At 41.3% G+C, this 19,549-nt stretch overlaps 1 protein-coding gene across 5 annotated transcripts in view; it reads left to right on the forward strand.

The window, feature by feature from the left end:
• ush2a (Usher syndrome 2A (autosomal recessive, mild)) overlaps positions 1 to 19,549 on the forward strand; it is a 504,765-nt gene that overhangs the window by 291,734 nt on the left and 193,482 nt on the right. For all 5 annotated transcript variants that reach the window (XM_052485995.1, XM_052485996.1, XM_052485997.1 and 2 more), the window contains exons 45-46: positions 15,019 to 15,236; positions 15,545 to 15,714. In XM_052485995.1, the coding sequence (XP_052341955.1) occupies positions 15,019 to 15,236; positions 15,545 to 15,714 (388 nt within the window). The remainder of the gene's footprint in view (positions 1 to 15,018; positions 15,237 to 15,544; positions 15,715 to 19,549) is intronic.

The raw sequence follows: 19,549 nt of genomic DNA on the forward strand, positions 1-19,549 counted from the left end.
TGTGTGCGTGTCTGGGTGTGTGTGTGTGCGTGCGTGCATATGTGTGTGCGTGTCTGGGTGTGTGCGTGCATGCGTGTGTGTGCATGTGTCTGTGTGTGTGTGTCTGTGTGTGTGTGTGTGTGTGTGCGAGAGACCATGATTTTGAAGTAATTTTGACCTTATATAATTTTATATGCTTAGCTAATACATGAATACAAAGACTTAAGAATCTTATGTAATCAATATCTGCCTGTGAATTTGACAGCTGTTTAATCGAAAGGAATATGACTTCATAATAATTATCAAGAATCAAATTATCCTTATTTATATACATATTCAGTTACGGTATTGAATTAAAGGGATTTCTTATTCATCTCTATGTATGTTTGTGTGTGTCACAGGAGGTTGGTGGCACCTAAATTGGGGAGGACGTGCTCGTGGTAATGACTGGAGGGGAATATGTGGAATGGTATCAAACACAACAAACACATGGTTTCCATGTGTTCAATGTCATTCCATTCCCTCCGTTCCAGCCATTATTATGAGCTGTCCTCCCCTCATCAGCCTCCACTTGTGTGTGTGTATCTGTGTCCCTGTGTCTGCTGATATCCCTTATACTGTATACTGTGTATATTTTTTTCACTTAGTGTAAGGCGTTTCAGTAATGCTAATGTTATGTAATGTTAACCGTGACAGAATTACAATAGGGAACATACAGTATTTCTAAAGATCTTTTTTTTTTTCATTACGTGGCAGATTACTGGAAATTAATTTAATCCATTTCTACAGGGACAGAGCGTGCGGTCTTCTCTTCCCTATGACCGTAAACCCTGTAATTTGTCCTCTTTAACATCAGCCAGCCTGCTCACCTTCAAAAGCCTCATCCTCTCCTTCCACAGACCTCTGCTATGTTAAAAAGAATCCCCCCCCATCTCCCTCCGCCTCCCACTGCCCCCCTCCCGGCCTTGTCACTTGATTTTGTTATTACTATGCTAACCAAATCCTTATAAATGTGATTTAAGGCCTGGCGGCACGCGTTCTTGTTTAGCCTTCTGCTGTGGCGATTTACGGTGCCAGGGAGAGGGAGGGTGGGAGGGAGGGAGGGAGAGGGGGGAGAGGAGGTACGGAGGGAGAGGGGGGAGAGGAGGGAGAGGGGGGAGAGGAGGGAAGGCCTCTCAAAGTATTCCTAACGTCCTACCACTACATCTACTGGTAGAGTGGTGTTGTTATTGGGGTGGAGTGGTGTTATTGGGGTGGAGTGGTGTTATTGGAGTATAGTGATGTTATTGGGGTGGAGTGGTGTTATTGGGGTAGAGTGGTGTTATTGGAGTATAGTGGTTTTATTGGGGTGGAGTGGTGTTATTGGAGTATAGTGGTTTTATTGGGGTGGAGTGGTGTTATTGGGGTAGACTGGTGTTATTGAGGTAGAGTGGTGTTATTGGGGTGGAGTGGTGTTATTGGGGTGGAGTGGTGTTATTGGAGTATAGTGATATTATTGGGGTGGAGTGGTGTTATTGAGGTAGAGTGGTGTTATTGGGGTGAGTGGTGTTATTGGGGTGAGTGGTGTTATTGGGGTGAAGTGGTGTTATTGGGGTAGAGTGATGTTATTGGGGTGGAGTGGTGTTATTGGGGTGGAGTGGTGTTATTGGGGTAGAGTGGTGTTATTGGGGTAGAGTGGTGTTATTGGGGTGGAGTGGTGTTATTGGGGTGGAGTGGTGTTATTGGGGTAGAGTTGTGTTATTGGGGTAGAGTGGTGTTATTGGGGTGAAGTGTTGTTGTTGGGGTGGAGTGGTGTTATTGGGGTGGAGTGGTGTTATTGGGGTGGAGTGTTGTTATTGGGGTAGAGGGGTGTTATTGGGGTAGAGTGGTGTTATTGGGGTAGAGTTGTGTTATTGGGGTAGAGTGGTGTTATTGGGGTGAAGTGTTGTTGTTGGGGTGGAGTGGTGTTATTGGGGTGGAGTGGTGTTATTGGGGTGGAGTGTTGTTATTGGGGTGGAGTGTTGTTATTGGGGTAGAGTGGTGTTTTTGGGGTAGAGTGGTATTATTCCAGTGTGTTCTAGCCTTGCACGCGGAGAGCAGTAAAGCATCAATAAAATAAAAAGTACCTGCATCTTAAAATAAATTTCAATTGAAGAACTTAACAGCCCTTCAAATTGCAGAATTTAATACAGACCAGTAAAGCCTAAATAACACTCTGGGTCCTCTGTGCTGCTGGAAGAGAAGGAGAGGGTGGCTGGGGAATTGAGGGATCAAGGGGTGGGGTGACATAGTTGTGGAGTGTGTGTGTGTGTGTGTGTGTGTGTGTGTGTGTGTGTGTGTGTGTGTGTGTGTGTGTGTGTGTGTGTGTGTGTGTGTGTGTGTGTGTGTGTGTGTGTGTGTGTGTGTGTGTGTGTGAGACGTGCACGAGCGCATGTGTGCATCCCTTTTGCATGGGTGTCTGAGGGGGAGTGTTCAAATTCAAGGTGACTTGATGGTCTCATGTGGTAAAATTATTTACAATTGAGGCCTCTACTGAGTCTCGGCAGGTTTAATCGGGACCACAGACAGACGGACGGACGGACGGGCGGGCGGACGGGCAGACAGACGGGCAGTCAGAGACAGACGGGCAGACGGACAGACAGACAGACAGACAGACAGACAGACAGACAGACAGACAGACAGACAGACAGACAGACAGACAGACGGGCTGGGTCTCTTTGCTTATTCCCGGCGTCTCCTGGACCTTTGTGGTAATCGAATCAGGGAGAGTGCTGAGTGGAGCAAGCATAAAAAGCTGTTAACCTAAAGGTCAGCGCTGTGCATTGTTTATTTATCAGGGCTATGAGGGAGACTAGGAGGGAGGCTAGTAGGGAGGCTAGTAGGGAGACTAGTAAGGAGGCTAGGAGGGAGGCTAGTAAAGGAGGCTAGAAGGGAGACTAGTAGGGAGATAAGTAAGGAGGCTAGTAGGAAGGCTAGTAAGGAGGCTAGTAGGGAGACTCATAGGGAGGCTAGTAGGGAGGCTAGTAGGGAGATTAGGAGGGAGGCTAGGAGGGAGGCTAGTAAGGAGGCTAGTAGGGAGACTAATAGGGAGGCTAGGAGGGAGACTAATAGGGAGGCTAGTAGAGAGACTAATAGGGAGGCTAGTAGGGAGACTAGTAATGAGGATAGTAAGGAGGCTAGTAGGGAGACTAGTAAGGAGGCTAGTAGGGATACTAATAGGGAGACTAGTAGGGAGGCTAGTAGGGAGACTATTAGGGAGACTAGTAAGGAGGCTAGTAGGGAGGCTAGGAGGGAGACTAGTAGGGAGAGTAGTAAGGAGACTAATAGGGAGGCTAGTAGGGAGACTAATAGGGAGGCTAGGAGGGAGACTATTAGGGAGACTAGTAAGGAGGCTAGTAGGGAGGCTAGGAGGGAGACTAGTAGGGAGAGTAGTAAGGAGACTAATAGGGAGGCTAGTAGGGAGACTAATAGGGAGGCTAGTAGGGAGACTAGTAAGTATGCTAGTAGGCAGACTAATAGGGAGGCTATTAGGGAGACTAGTTGGGAGGCTAGGAGGGAGACTAGTAAGTAGGCTATTAGGGAGACTAGTTGGGAGGCTAGTAGAGAGACTAATAGGGAGACTAATAGGGAGACTAGTGGGGATACTAGTAAGGAAACTAGTAGGGAGACTAGTAGGGAGGCTAGACACAGACAAGGGCTGGAATCACAAATAAGTTACAAGATGGGTCAGGAAAGGGTGTGTGTCAGAGTTAGGTGTTGGGCATCTCCCCGTAGAAAGATGGGTGAGAGCGTTGTCATCTAGGGTGAGAAGAGGGTGTGAGGTGGGTTATAGTAGGGGAGGGGAGGGGGAGAGAGGGAGGGAGGGAGGGAGGGAGGAGAGGTAAGGTTTAGGGAAAGGGAAAGGGGGATACCTAGTCAGTTGTAGAACTGAATGCATTCAACTGAAGTGTGTCTTTTGCATTTAACACAACCCCTCTGAATCAGAGAGATGCGGAGGGCTGCTTTAATCGACATCCATGTCTTTGGCGCCCGGGGAACAGTTAGTACTGGGTGAGGGTGAGCTACGGTGATGGCGAGGTTACCTCCCCCTATCTCCCCCTCTGGTCCCGGTGCCATCTGGGGGAGCCTTTAGCAGTTAACGTTAGCGCTTAGCAACGCAGCACGCTCTGAGCACGCTCAATCACCTTGATCCGCCTGCCCTTGCTGAAGCACCATTACCCTGCTACTGTGTGTGTGTGTGGGACCATTACCCCAGTACAGTCGCATGTAAATGGAGGAGGAAAACATTACCTTCAGAGCATGGGACAGAAATATCAATCAAATCAGGTAGGGTGGAGGGAGAGAGAAAGGGAGAATGGAAGAGTGGAGAAAAGGTCATTTTTTATTTAACCTTTGTTCAACTAGGCAAGCCAGTTAAAGAACAAATTCTTATTTACAATGACGGCCTAGAAACAGTGGGTTAACTGCCTTGTTCAGGAGCAGTACAACAGATGTTTACCTTGTCAGCTCGGGGATTCAATCTAGCAACCTTTCAGTTACTGGCCCAAAGCTCTAAACACTAGGCTACCTGCTGGTTACTGGCCCAACGCTCTAACCACTAGGCTACCTGCTGATTACTGGCCCAACGCTCTAACCACTAGGCTACCTGCTGGTTACTGGCCCAACGCTCTAACCACTAGGCTACCTGCTTCCGGTAAAGAGGGAGGACACAAGAAAGACACAGACAGATAGACAAGGAAGGAGGAAAAATCCACTATTTCCATGGTTGACATATTCCTTCTTTTTAAATGTGAAAGCAGGAGGAGAGGAGAGGGAATGAAGAAGGGTAAAGACTAGGGTTGCAAAATTCCCGGAATTTTCAATAAATCCATTGGTTTACCCGAAATCCCTGTTGGAGGATTCCCACAATCAGTAGGGAATACGCCGAAAGTCTGGAATCCTCCAACCAGGATTTCTTGAAAACCAGGACATTTATTGAATGTTTCATGAATAAAGGCTCCTTCGACCAGCGTTTCCCAAACTAGGGGTCGCCTGATTTGAAAATGCGAGATATATTGTTTATTTAGTTTTGTAAGTAACCTCTGGTAGCCGCTAGATGTGGTTGTAATAAACAGCCGTTTCTTCTTTCTTCCTACAAATGTCTCTTTCTTTTGAACGGTTTAAGCTACAAAAGACACTAAATATTATATTCAAAAGTATGCAAAATGCCATGCTTCGGTAAGAGTGGTGTAAAGCTCACTGCCATTAGACTCTGGAGCAGTGGAAACACGTTTTCTGGAGTGATAAATCACACCTCACTATCTGGTAGTCCGACGGAAGAATCTGAGTTTGACGGATGCCGGAAGAACGCTACCTGCCCGAATGCATAGTGCCAACTGTAAAGTTTGGTGGTGGAGGAATAATGTTCTGGGACTGTTTTTCATTTTTTGGGTTAGGCCAGTAAAGGGAAATCTTAACGCTACAGTTTACAATGACGTTCTAGATGATTCTGTGCTTCCAACAAAAGTTTGGGGAAGGCCATTTCTTGTTTCAGCATAACAATCAAATCAAATGTATTTTTATAGCCCTTCGTACATCAGCTGATATCTCAAAGTGCTGTACAGAAACCCAGCCTATAACCCCAAACAGCAAGCAATGCAGGTGTTGAAGCACGTTGGCAAGGAAAAATTCCCTAGAAAGGCCAAAACCTAGGAAGAAACCTAGAGAGGAACCAGGCTATGAGGGGTGGCCAGTCCTCTTCTGGCTGTGTCGGGTGGAGATTATAACAGAACATGGCCAAGATATTCAAATGTTCATAAATGACCAGCATGGTCGAATAATAGGTCTGGGTGTAACGGTTTTCTTCCGTTGAAGGAGAGGGGGACCAAAATGCAGCGTGGTTAGAGTTCAACATGTTTAATATAGACGATAAATGAGAACACTACAAAATACAAAACAACAAATGTGAAATCCGAAACAGTCCTATCTGGTGCATAGACACAAAGACAGAAGACAACCACCCACAAAATACCCAAAGAACATAGCTGCCTAAATATGGTTCCCAATCAGAGACAACGATAAACACCTTAATTGAGAACCAATCTAGGCAACCATAGACTTACATAATTACCTAGACTAGAAAACACCCCATAAACATACAAAACCCCTAGACCAGACAAAACACATAAATCCCCCATGTCACACCCTGACCTAACCAAAATAATACAGAAAACAAAGATAACTAAGGCCAGGGCGTGACACTGGGACAGGTGACACTGGGACAGGTACCACGTCCGGTGAACAGGTCAGGATTCCATAGCCGCAGGCAGAACAGTTGAAACTGGAGCAGCAGCACGGCCAGGTGGACTGGGGACAGCAAGGAGTCATCATGCCAGGTAGTCCTGAGGCATGGTCCTAGGTCCTCCGAGAGAGAGAAAGAAAGAAAGAAAGAGAGAAATAGAGAATTAGAGAGAGCATACTTAAATTCACACAGGACACCGGATAAGACAGGAGAAGTACTCCAGATATAACAAACTGACCCTAGCCCCCCGACACATAAACTACTGCAGCATAAATACTGGAGGCTGAGACAGGAGGGGTCAGGAGACACTGTGGCCCCACCCGATGATACCCCCGGACAGGGCCAAACAGGAAGGTGATAACCCCACCCACTTTGTCAATGCACAGCCCTCACACCACGAGAGGGATATCTTCAACCACCAACTTACCATCCTGAGACAAGGCCTAGTATAGCCCACAAAGATCTCTGCCACGGCACAATCCAAGGGGGATCACATCAGTGACTCAACCCACTCAAGTGACGCACCCCTCCTAGGGACGGCATGAAAGAACACCAATAAGCCAGTGACTCAGCCCCTGTAATAGGGTTAGAGGCAGAGAATCCCAGTGGAAAGAGGGGAACCGGCCAGGCAGAGACAGCAAGGGCGGTTCGTTGCTCCAGAGCCTTTCCGTTCACCTTCACACTCCTGGGCCAGACTACACTCAATCATATGACCCACTGAAGAGATGAGTCTTCAGTAAATACTTAAAAGTTGAGACCGAGTCTGCGTCTCTCACATGGGTAGGCAGACCATTCCATAGAAATGGAGCTCTATAGGAGAAAGCCCTGCCTCCAGCTGTTTGCTTAGAAATTCTAGGGACAATTAGGAGGCTTGCGTTTTGTGACCGTAGCGTACGTGTAGGTATGTACGGCAGGACCAAATCAGAGAGATAGGGAGGAGCAAGCCCATATAATGCTTTGTAGGTTAGCAGTAAAACCTTGAAATCAGCCCTTGCCTTGACAGGATGCCAGTGTAGACCTGGAGTAATATGATCAAATTTTGGGGTTCTAGTCAGGATTCTAGCAGCCGTATTTAGCACTAACTGAAGTTTATTTAATGCCTTATCCGGATAGCCGGAAAGTAGAGCATGGCAGTAGTCTAACCTAGAAGTAACAAAAGCAGGGATTCATTTTTATTTACCATTTTTGGACAGAAAGTTTCTGATTTTTGCAATATTACGTAGATGGAAAAAAGCTGTCCTTGAAACAGTCTTGATATGTTCGTCAAAAGAGAGATCAGGGTCCAGAGTAATGCCGAGGTCCTTCACAGTTTTATTTGAGACGACTGTACAACCATTAAGATTAATTGTCAGATTCAACAGAAGATCTCTTTTTTCTTTTTTTCTTGGGACCTAGAACAAGCATCTCTGTTTTGTCCGAGTTTAAAATTAGAAAGTTTGCAGCCATCCACTTCCTTATGTCTGAAACACAAGCTTCTAGCGAGGGCAATTTTGGGGCTTCACTATGTGTCATTGAAATGTACAGCTGTGTGTCATCCGCATTGCAGTGAAAGTTAACATTATGTTTTCGAATGACATCCCAAGAGGTAAAATATAGAGTGAAAACAATAGCGGTCCTACAACGGAACCTTGAGGAACACCGACATTTACAGTTGATTTGTCAGAGGACAAACCATTCACAGAGACAAACTGATATCTTTCCGACAGATAAGATCTAAACCAGGCCAGAACTTGTCTGTGTAGACCAATTTGGGTTTTCAATCTCTCCAAAAGAATGTGGTGATCGATGGTATCAAACGCAGCACTAAGGTCTCGGAGCACGAGGACAGATACAGAGCCTCGGTCTGATGCCATTAAAAGGTCATTTACCACCTTCACAAGTGCAGTCTCAGTGCTATGATGGGGTCTAAAACCAGATGGAAGCATTTTGTATACATTGTTTGTCTTCATGAAGGCAGTGAGTTGCTCAAATTTTTGAGAGGAATGAAAGATTCAATATAGGCCGATAGTTTTTCATATTATCTGGGTCAAGGTTTGGTTTTTTCAAGAGAGGCTTTATTACTGCCACTTTTAGTGAGTTTGGTACACATCCGGTGGATAGAGAGCCTTTTATTATGTTCAACAGAGGAGGGCCATGCTCAGGAAGCAGCTCTTTCAGTCGTTTAGTTGGAATAGGGTCCAGTATGCAGCTTGAAGTTTTAGAGGCCCTGATTATTTTCAGAATTGTGTCAAGAGATATAGTACTAAAACACTTGAGTGTCTCTCTTGATCCTAGGTCCTGGCAGAGTTGTGCAGACTCAGGATAACTGAGCTTTGAAGGAATACACAGATTTAAAGAGGAGTCTGTAATTTGCTTTCTAATAATCATGACTTTTCCTCAAAGAAGTTCAATTTATTACTGCTGAAGTGAAAGCCATCCTCACTTGGGGAATGCTGCTTTTTAGTTAGCTTTGCGACAGTATCAAAAATACATTTTGAATTGTTCTTATTTTCCTCAATTAAGTTGGAAAAATAGGATGATCAAGCAGCATTGAGGGCTCTTCGATACTGCACAATACTGTCTTTCCAAGCTAGTTGGAAAACTTCCAGTTTGGTGTGGCGCCATTTCCGTTACAATTTTCTGGAAGCTTGCTTCAGAGCTCGGGTATTTTCTGTATACCAGGGAGCTAGTTTCTTATGGAAATGTTTTTATTTTTTAGGGGTGCAACTGCATCTAGGGTATTGTGCAAGGTTAAATTGAGTTCCTCAGTTAGGTGGTTAACTGATTTTTGTCCTCTGACGTCCTTGGGTAGGCAGAGGGAGTTTGGAAGGGCATCAATCTTTGTGTTGTCTGTGAATTTATAGCACGATTTTTGATGCTCTTTGGTTGGGGTCTGAGCAGATTTTTTTGTTGCAATTGCAAACGGAATAAAATGGTGGTCCGATAGTCCAGGATTATGAGGAAAAACATTAAGATCCACAACATTTATTCCATGGGACAAAACTAGGTCCAGAGTATGACTGTGACAGTGAGTAGGTCCATAGACATATTGTACAAAACCCACTGAGTCGATGAAAATTTTGGATATTATCTGCTATGACTACAAGGTCCTATAGGAATTCAGGGAACTCAATGAGGAACGCTGTATATGGCCCAAAAATGCCCCGTGCACAAAACCAGGTACATACAAAAATGGTTTGTTGAGATCGGTGTGGAAGAACATGACTTGCCCTGACCTCAACCCCATCGAACACCTTTGAGATGAATTGGAAGACCGACTGCAAGTCAGGCCTAATCTCCCAACATCAGTGCCCGACCTCACTAATGCTCTTGTGGCTGAATGAAGCAAGTCCCCGCAGCAATGTTCCAACATCTAGTGGAAAGCCTGTTATAGCAGCAAAGAGGGGACCAACTCCATATTAATGTCCATGATTTTGGAATGAGATGTTCGACGAGCACGGTTGGTCAGGTGGTGTATTATGACCCCATCACTGAAAAAGAAGACTCTCAGGAACACTTATTCTGTTTCCCTCAATCCACACAATACTTATTAGAACAGAGTGGACAAGACCAAACTGGGACAATGTTGTTTCTACACAGAATATCATACAAAATGATTGCTTGATGATCTTCTGAACTTCCCAATACCTTTCTGGTGCATTTCAGTCACTTCAAAACATACTTCCTTGAAACAAAAGTACTGTCAGATGTATTTGTAATAGACTGTCATAGCCCATAAAAAATGAAAACATTGACCTTTGATTAAATCACTTTTTTACATGGTGGGGTTGCAAATGTACATATTTTGTTTTCCAAAATGGGGTCTTGGGCCTAACAAGTTTGATAACCACTGCCTTAGACTTAGTCAACGGACAAACTGAACACAGAACTCTCCTAACAGACCGGACTGACAAACCAGTTTCACTTATGGTATGTTGAGAAGCTATGGGGTATCACACTTTTCAAGGGGGTGAGGCTATTCAAGGGGGATGCTAGAGTATCAAGTTTTAATGTCACGTGCACAATTACAGTGAAATGCCTTTCTTGCGTTCTCCAAACCCAACATTGCAGAGTGGACATATTAATGTAGGACAAAAAATAACATGAGTTAGAACAAAAATACATAAGAAATAAAAATAAGAAATAAGAACAGAAGCTATATACAGGGTCAGTACCAATATTATAATGTGCAGGGACACTGGATCAATAGAGGTAGATATGCCATACCAAGCAGTGATGCAGCCAGTCAAGATGCTCTCAATGGTGCAACTGTAGAACTTTTTGATGATTTGAGGGCCCATGCCAAACCTTTTCAACCTCCTGAGGGGGAAGAGGCGCTGTTGTGCCTTCGTCACAACTGTGTGCGTGTGAGTGGACCATTTTAAGTCCTTAGTGATTTGGACACTGAGCAACTTGAAGCTCTCGACACTATCCACTCCATCTATGTGGATGGGGTGGTGCTTGCAGCAGACCCCCCCCTTGTTTTCTGTAGTCCGCGATCAGCTCCTGGGTCTTACGGACTTTCAGGGAGAGGTTGCTATCACGTGATCAGGCCTACCGCCATCGTGTCGTCTGCAAAATTGATGATGGTGTTGGAGTCGCGTGTGGCCACCAGTCGTGGGTGAACAAGGAGTACAGGAGTGGAATAAGCACACACACGTGGGGCCCCCGTGTTGAGGGTCAGCGTGGCAGAGGAGATGTTGCCTCTGTCTAGTGTCTGTGTTCTTTTGCCCATCTTAATCTTTCCTTTTTATTGGCCAGTCTGAGATATGACTTTTTCTTTGCAACTCTGCCTAGAAGGCCAGCATCCCGGAGTCACCTCTTCACTGTTGACGTTGAGACTGGTGCTTTGCGGGTACTATTTAATGAAGCTGCCAGTTGAGGACTTGTGAGGTGTCTGTTTCTCGAGCTAGACACTTGTCCTCTTGCTCAGTTGTGCACCAGGGCCTCCCACTAGCTTTTTAAAATGATCAACTAGCATTAGCTAACACAGCGTGTCATTGGAACACAGAAGTGCTAATGGTAATGGGCCTCTATACGCCTATGTAGATATTCCATTCAAAGTTAGCCGTTTCCAGCTACAATAGTAATTTACAACTTTAACCATGTCTGCACTGTATTTCTGATCAATTTGATGTTCTTTTAATGGACAAAAAATGTGCTTTTCTTTCAAAAACAAGGACATTTCTAAGTGACTCCAAACTTTTGAACGGTAGTGTACATACATTTAAAAGCATTAACATGTAGTGTGTGTGCATCTATGAGTTCCACGTACATGTCAGTACATACACACAACAAGAAGGTCACATGGGGGAGAGGCGTTGGGCCGTGAGGCGTTGCTTTATTGTTTTTAGAAACCAAGTTTGTTGTTCACTTGTACTCTTTGAAAGGGAAGAGAGTTCCAGGCACTCATGGGTCTGTATAATACTGTACATTTCCTTGAATTTGTTCTGGACCTGGGGACTTTTGAAAAGAATATCTGGTGGTGTAAGTGTGTTTGTCAGTGATGTGTGTAAGTTGACAATGCTTCATTGTAAACAGGAAGCAGGTGTACAGAGTGATTTGCCGAATAGTGGATGAGGGAGGGCCTTGAATGCTTGCTTGTGGGTGGAGTGACTTTATCACCCCTAATTGCGAAGGAGACGTGTTGATGGAAGTTGGGCGTCACGTGTCTTAATTAATGACGCGGAATTAAAATCGCTGGTGACAAGACAGGATGTTTTATCCTGAGGTGGAATGTATACAAAATGAGGACAGCTGAAAACTCCCTCAGGAGGTAGAAGGGTCGGCATTTGACCATCAGGTATAATAATAATAATAATATATGCCATTTAGCAGACGCTTTTATCCAAAGCGACTTACAGTCATGTGTGCATACATTCTACGTATGGGTGGTCCCGGGGATCGAACCCACTACCCTGGCGTTACAAGTGCCATGCTCTACCAACTGAGCTACAGAAGGACCACAGGTATGGAGAAAGGCCTTTAGAGGAGACTCATTGGTCTTCCATATTTTTATCTTTATTTAGACAGTGAGGAATGTAGATGTAGAGGGCTGTAGTTGTAGAGGGGAAACCGTGAGAATGTGTCTGGGTTGGGATTCGGTCCTATGTCGCTGCTGGACAACATGTGCAAAGTAGACTGCAGCTCTACTGCTGTGTCACGCTTCTGCAAACTAAGGCCTTTAGAGCCTTGTTATCGCCCCTTGTTTCATCAGCTCACCCTGTAATAAGACAGTATGTGTACATATGTGTGTGTGCATATTGTACATCGATGTAAATGTGTGTGTGCCTGCATTCCTGCGTGTAATTATGAAAATAACCGGAGCTGTCGTACACTAGAAGCGTGTGAAGGATTCCTTGGTGTGTGTGTGTGTGTGTGTGTGCGTGCGTGCGTGTGTGCATGCGTGAAGGAATCCGTATCATGAGCGCTTGGCAGTGGGAAGTGTGGAAGTAGCCATTCAGTGGAAATGGCCAGTCACATACTTGAGTGATTACAATATTTCCTCAGATTCAGTGCCATCTCTCCCCAGCTCATAGTTGATATCACTGCCTATAACCTCCATTGAATAAATATAATATAATTTGCTGTGTGGCCGAGCCCGAACGTTTTGCTGGCCCCTCACACTCGCGAAATGAGCTGATTTGCACATCGCTGTGTGTGCCTTCGATTCTAATCCCAGGAATAGGGCCCTCCAAATCACTGTTTGTCCTTGTGATGTCACTCTTGACGTTCCGTTGTCAAATGATAATTCCGCCACACTCTCTCTTCTCATCTCCTCGCTTCTCACCACGCACGCACACGCACACACACACACACACACACACACACACACACACACACACACACACACACACACACACACACACACACACACACACACACACACACATAGTGCACAAGGCCTTCCTTCCACATTGATGAAATAATAATCCCTCGTTTTCCTTTGTTCTTTTCCACTAAAAGGCTATAGTCACTGTAACAAGAAATTAAAATGCAACATGTAACGATTTTACTGAGCTAAAGTTTATATGAGGAACTCAGTCAATTATAATGTATTCATTAGGCCCTAATCTATGGATTTCACATGACTGGGAATACAGGTATGCATCTTTTGGTCACAGATACCTTAAAAGAAATGGGCCTCACAATAGGACTCACAATGGGCCTCACAATAGGACTCACAATGGGCCTCACAATGGGCTTCACAATGGGCCTCACAATGGGCTTCACAATGGGCCTCACAGTGGGCCTCACAATGGGCTTCACAATGGGCCTCACAATGGCTTCACAATGGGTTCTCACAATGAACTTCACAATGGGTTCTCACAATGGACTTCACAATGGGCCTCACAATGGGCTTCACAATGGGTCTCACAATGGGCTTTACAATGGGTCTCACAATGGGCTTCACAATGGGCCTCACAATGGGTCTCACAATGGGACTCCCAATGGGCTTCACAATGGGTCTCACAATGGGTCTCACAATGGACTTCACAATGGGCCTCAGGATCTTGTCATGGTATTTCTGTGCATTCAAATTGCCATCAATAAAATGCAATTTTGTTGGTTGTCCGTAGCTTTTACCTGCCCATACCATAACCCCACCGCCACCATGGGGCACTCTGTTTACAACGTTGACATCAGCAAACCACTCGTCCACATGACGCCGTACAGTATGTGTTGTGAGGCCGGTTGGACGTACTGTCAAATTCTCTAAAATGATGTTGGAGGTGATTTATGGTAGAGAAATGAACATTAAATTATCTGGCAACAGCTCTGGTGGACACTCCAACAAAACTTGAGACATCTGTGGCATTGTGTTGTGAGACAAAACTGCACATTTTAGAGTGACCTTATATTGTCCCCAGCACCTGTGTAATGATCATGCTGTTTAATCAGTTTCTTGATATGCCCCACCTGTGAGGTGGATGGTGTCACGCCTTGGTCTTAGTATTTTGTGTTTTCTTTAATTATTTGTTCAGGCCAGGGTGTGACATGGGTTTATTGTATTGTCGTATTGGGGTTTTTGTAGGCATTGGGATTGTGGTTGATTAGGAGTGTGTCTAGTATAGGCTTGGCTGCCTGAGGCGGTTCTCAATCAGAGTCAGGTGATTCTTGTTGTCTCTGATGGGGATCCGTATTTAGGTAGCCTGGGTTTCACTTTGTATTTCGTGGGTGATTGTTCCTGTCTCTGTGTAGTGTTCACCAGATAGGCTGTAATAGGTTTCACGTTCCGTTTGTTGTTTTTGTATTTATTAGTTATTTCATGTATCGTTCCGTTTTTCTTCATTAAAGACATGAGTAACCACCACGCTGCATTTCGGTCCGACTCTCTTTCTATAAACGAAGAACGCCGTTACAGATGGATTATCTTGGCAAAGGAGAAATGCTCACTAATAGGGATGTAAACAAATTGGTGCAAAGAATTTGAGAGAATTAAGCTTTTTGTATGTATGTATGTATGTATGTAACATTTCTGGGATCATGGTACTAACACTTTACATGTTGTGTTTATATTTTTGTTCAGTGTAATTTTGTAACACCTGTCCCAGACCTTAGTAGACAGACTGGGTTTGATGTGTAGGGTGTTGAGGAAAAAATCAAACCAATCAGGTTGGCAATCATGAGAGCGAGAGTCTGGAGTTTGGGAACCATTCTAAACCTGTGTTTATTGTTGTCTGTTTTGTCTGTTTTGTCTCTCTCTCTCTCTCTCTCTCTCTCTCTCTCTCTCTCTCTCTCTCTCTCTCTCTCTCTCTCTCTCTCCTTCCCTCTCTCTTGCCCCCACTCCTTCCCTCTAGGTCCAGGTCCCGTGGACCCCCCTGTGGTGTCAGCCCTCCAGTCGCATAGTGTGTCAGTCTCCTGGGCCCCCCCAGCCCAGCCCAACGGGGGGATCACCCACTACACTCTCCACCTCACCTCCACCCTGTCCCTGTCACACAGCACTGCTACAGTACCAGGCAACACTACCAGTTACAGCCTATATAACCTCCTGCCCTACCAACTCTACAGCCTGCAGGTGGGTGGGAGGATGGTTTGGTGTGATGGATGAATGGATGGATAGGTGGATGGATGGATGGATGGATGGATGGATGGATGGATGGATGGATAGGTGGGTGGGTGGATGGATGGATGGATAGATGGATGGTTTGGTGTGATGGACGGATGGATGGATGGATGGATGGTTTGGTGTGATGGATGGATGGCTGGATGGATGGTTTGGTGTGATGGATGGATGGCTGGCTGGCTGGATGGTTTGGTGTGATTGATGATTCAACACATTAAGTCTATGCCTGTCTAACTGTATGTCCTCTGTCGTGCTGTTAGGTGGAGGCCTGTACCCCGGCAGGGTGTACTCTCTCTGGGGAGTCCCAGTCCTTCCATACCCCCGCTGCCCCACCGGAGGGAGTCCCGGTCCCCCACCTCTACTCTGACACCCCCACCTCAGTACTACTGTCCTGGGGAGCCCCGGAGAGGAGCAATGGAGAACTGGAGGGGTGAGACATCATAACAAGAGATGATGGCTTTAATAACATTCTGTTCCCCACGGTGTGCTCTATTTTGGACAGCATCATGTGGCCCTCGCAAATGTTACCATAGTGAAACAGAGTGAAACATAATAAAACAGAGTGAAACATAATAAAACAGAGTGAAACATAATAAAACATAGTAAAACAGAGTGAAACAGTAAAACATAATAAAACAGAGTGAAACATAGTAAAACAGAAACATAATAAAACATAATAAAACATAATAAAACATAATAAAACATAGTGAAACATAATGAAACATAATAAAACAGAGTGAAACATAGTAAAACAGAGTGAAACATAATAAAACATAATAAAACATAGTGAAACATAATAAAACATTATAAAACAGAGTGAAACATAATAAAACAGAGTGAAACATAGTAAAACAGAGTGAAGCATAATAAAACAGAGTGAAACATAGTAAAACAGAGTGAAACATAATAAAACATAATAAAACATAGTGAAACATAATAAAACATTATAAAACAGAGTGAAACATAATAAAACAGAGTGAAACATAATAAAACATAGTAAAACAGAGTGAAACATAGTAAAACATAATAAAACAGAGTGAAACATAGTGAAACATAATAAACCAGAGTGAAACATAATACAACAGAGTGAAACATAATAAAACAGAGTGAAACATAGTGAAACATAATAAAACAGAGTGAAACATAATAAAACAGAGTGAAACATAATAAAACAGATTGAAACATAATAAAACAGAGTGAAACATAATAAAACATAGTAAAACAGAGTGAAACATAATAAAACATAGTGAAACATAGTAAAACATAACAAAACAGAGTAAAACATAATAAAACATAGTGAAACATAATAACACATAATAAAACAGAGTGAAACATAATAAAACATAGTGAAACATAATAAAACATAATAAAACATAGTAAAACAGAGTGAAACATAGTAAAACAGAGTGAAACATAATAAAACAGAGTGAAACATAATAAAACATAGTAAAACAGAGTGAAACATAATAAAACAGAGTGAAACATAATAAAACAGAGTGAAACATAATAAAACAGAGTGAAACATAGTGAAACATAATAAACCAGAGTGAAACATAATAAAACAGAGTGAAACATAATAAAACAGAGTGAAACATAATAAAACAGAGTGAAACATAATAAAACAGAGTGAAACATAATAAAACATAATAAAACATAATAAAACAGAGTGAAACATAATAAAACATAGTGAAACATAATAAAACATAATAAAACATAGTAAAACAGAGTGAAACATAGTGAAACATAATAAAACAGAGTGAAACATAATAAAACATAGTAAAACAGAGTGAAACATAATAAAACAGAGTGAAACATAGTAAAACATAACAAAACAGAGTAAAACATAATAAAACATAGTGAAACATAATAAAACATAATAAAACAGAGTGAAACATAATAAAACATAGTGAAACATAATAAAACATAATAAAACATAGTAAAACAGAGTGAAACATAGTAAAACAGAGTGAAACATAATAAAACAGAGTGAAACATAATAAAACATAGTAAACCAGAGTGAAACATAATAAAACAGAGTGAAACATAATAAAACAGAGTGAAACATAGTGAAACATAATAAACCAGAGTGAAACATAATAAAACAGAGTGAAACATAATAAAACAGAGTGAAACAGAGTGAAACATAATAAAACAGAGTGAAACATAATAAAACAGAGTGAAACATAATAAAACAGAGTGAAACATAATAAAACAGAGTGAAACATAGTGAAACATAATAAAACAGAGTGAAACATAATAAAACAGAGTGAAACATAATAAAACATAATAAAACATAATAAAACAGAGTGAAACATAATAAAACATAGTGAAACATAATAAAACATAATAAAACATAGTAAAACAGAGTGAAACAGATTGAAATATAATAAAACAGAGTGAAACATAATAAAACATAGTAAAACAGAGTGAAACATAATAAAACATAGTGAAACATAGTAAAACATAACAAAACAGAGTAAAACATAATAAAACATAGTGAAACATAATAAAACATAGTAAAACAGAGTGAAACATAGTAAAACAGAGTGAAACATAATAAAACAGAGTGAAACATAATAAAACATAGTAAACCAGAGTGAAACATAATAAAACAGAGTGAAACATAATAAAACAGAGTGAAACATAATAAAACAGAGTGAAACATAGTGAAACATAATAAACCAGAGTGAAACATAATAAAACAGAGTGAAACATAATAAAACAGAGTGAAACATAATAAAACAGAGTGAAACATAATAAAACAGAGTGAAACATAATAAAACAGAGTGAAACATAATAAAACAGAGTGAAACATAGTGAAACATAATAAAACAGAGTGAAACATAATAAAACGGAGTGAAACATAGTAAAACAGAGTGAAACATAATAAAACATAGCGAAACATAATAAAACATAATGAAACAGAGTGAAACATAATAAAACATAGTGAAACATAATAAAACATAATAAAACATAGTAAAACAGAGTGAAACATAATAAAACAGAGTGAAACATAATAAAACATAATAAAACAGAGTGAAACATAATAAAACAGAGTTAAACATAGTGAAACATAATAAAACACAGTGAAACATAATAAAATAGAGTGAAACATAATAAAACAGAGTGAAACATAGTGAAACATAATAAAACATAGTGAAACATAATAAAACAGAGTGAAACATAATAAAACATAGTGAAACATAATAAAACAGAGTGAAACATAATAAAACAGAGTGAAACATAATAAAACAGAGTGAAACATAATAAAACAGAGTGAAACATAGTGAAACATAAAAAACAGAGTGAAATATAATAAAACAGAGTGAAACATAGTAAAACAGAGTGAAACATAATAAAACAGAGTGAAACATAATAAAACATAGTAAAACAGAGTGAAACATAGTAAAACATAATAAAACAGAGTGAAACATAATAAACCAGAGTGAAACATAATAAAACAGAGTGACACATAATAAAACAGAGTGAAACATAATAAAACAGAGTGAAACATAGTGAAACATAATAAAACAGAGTGAAACATAATAAAACAGAGTGAAACATAATAAAACAGAGTGAAACATAATAAAACAGAGTGAAACATAATAAAACATAGTAAAACAGAGTGAAACATAATAAAACATAGTGAAACATAGTAAAACATAACAAAACAGAGTAAAACATAATAAAACATAGTGAAACATAATAAAACATAATAAAACAGAGTGAAACATAATAAAACATAGTGAAACATAATAAAACATAATAAAACATAGTAAAACAGAGTGAAACATAGTAAAACAGAGTGAAACATAATAAAACAGAGTGAAACATAATAAAACATAGTAAAACAGAGTGAAACATAATAAAACAGAGTGAAACATAATAAAACAGAGTGAAACATAATAAAACAGAGTGAAACATAGTGAAACATAATAAACCAGAGTGAAACATAATAAAACAGAGTGAAACATAATAAAACAGAGTGAAACATAATAAAACAGAGTGAAACATAATAAAACATAATAAAACAGAGTTAAACATAATAAAACAGAGTTAAACATAATAAAACATAATAAAACATAGTAAAACAGAGTGAAACATAGTAAAACAGAGTGAAACATAATAAAACAGAGTGAAACATAATAAAACATAGTAAAACAGAGTGAAACATAATAAAACAGAGTGAAACATAATAAAACAGAGTGAAACATAATAAAACATAGTAAAACAGAGTGAAACATAATAAAACATAGTGAAACATA

This window comes from Oncorhynchus keta, chromosome 29 (genome assembly GCF_023373465.1).
Source record: "Oncorhynchus keta strain PuntledgeMale-10-30-2019 chromosome 29, Oket_V2, whole genome shotgun sequence".
NCBI classification, from domain to species: Eukaryota; Metazoa; Chordata; class Actinopteri; order Salmoniformes; family Salmonidae; genus Oncorhynchus; species Oncorhynchus keta.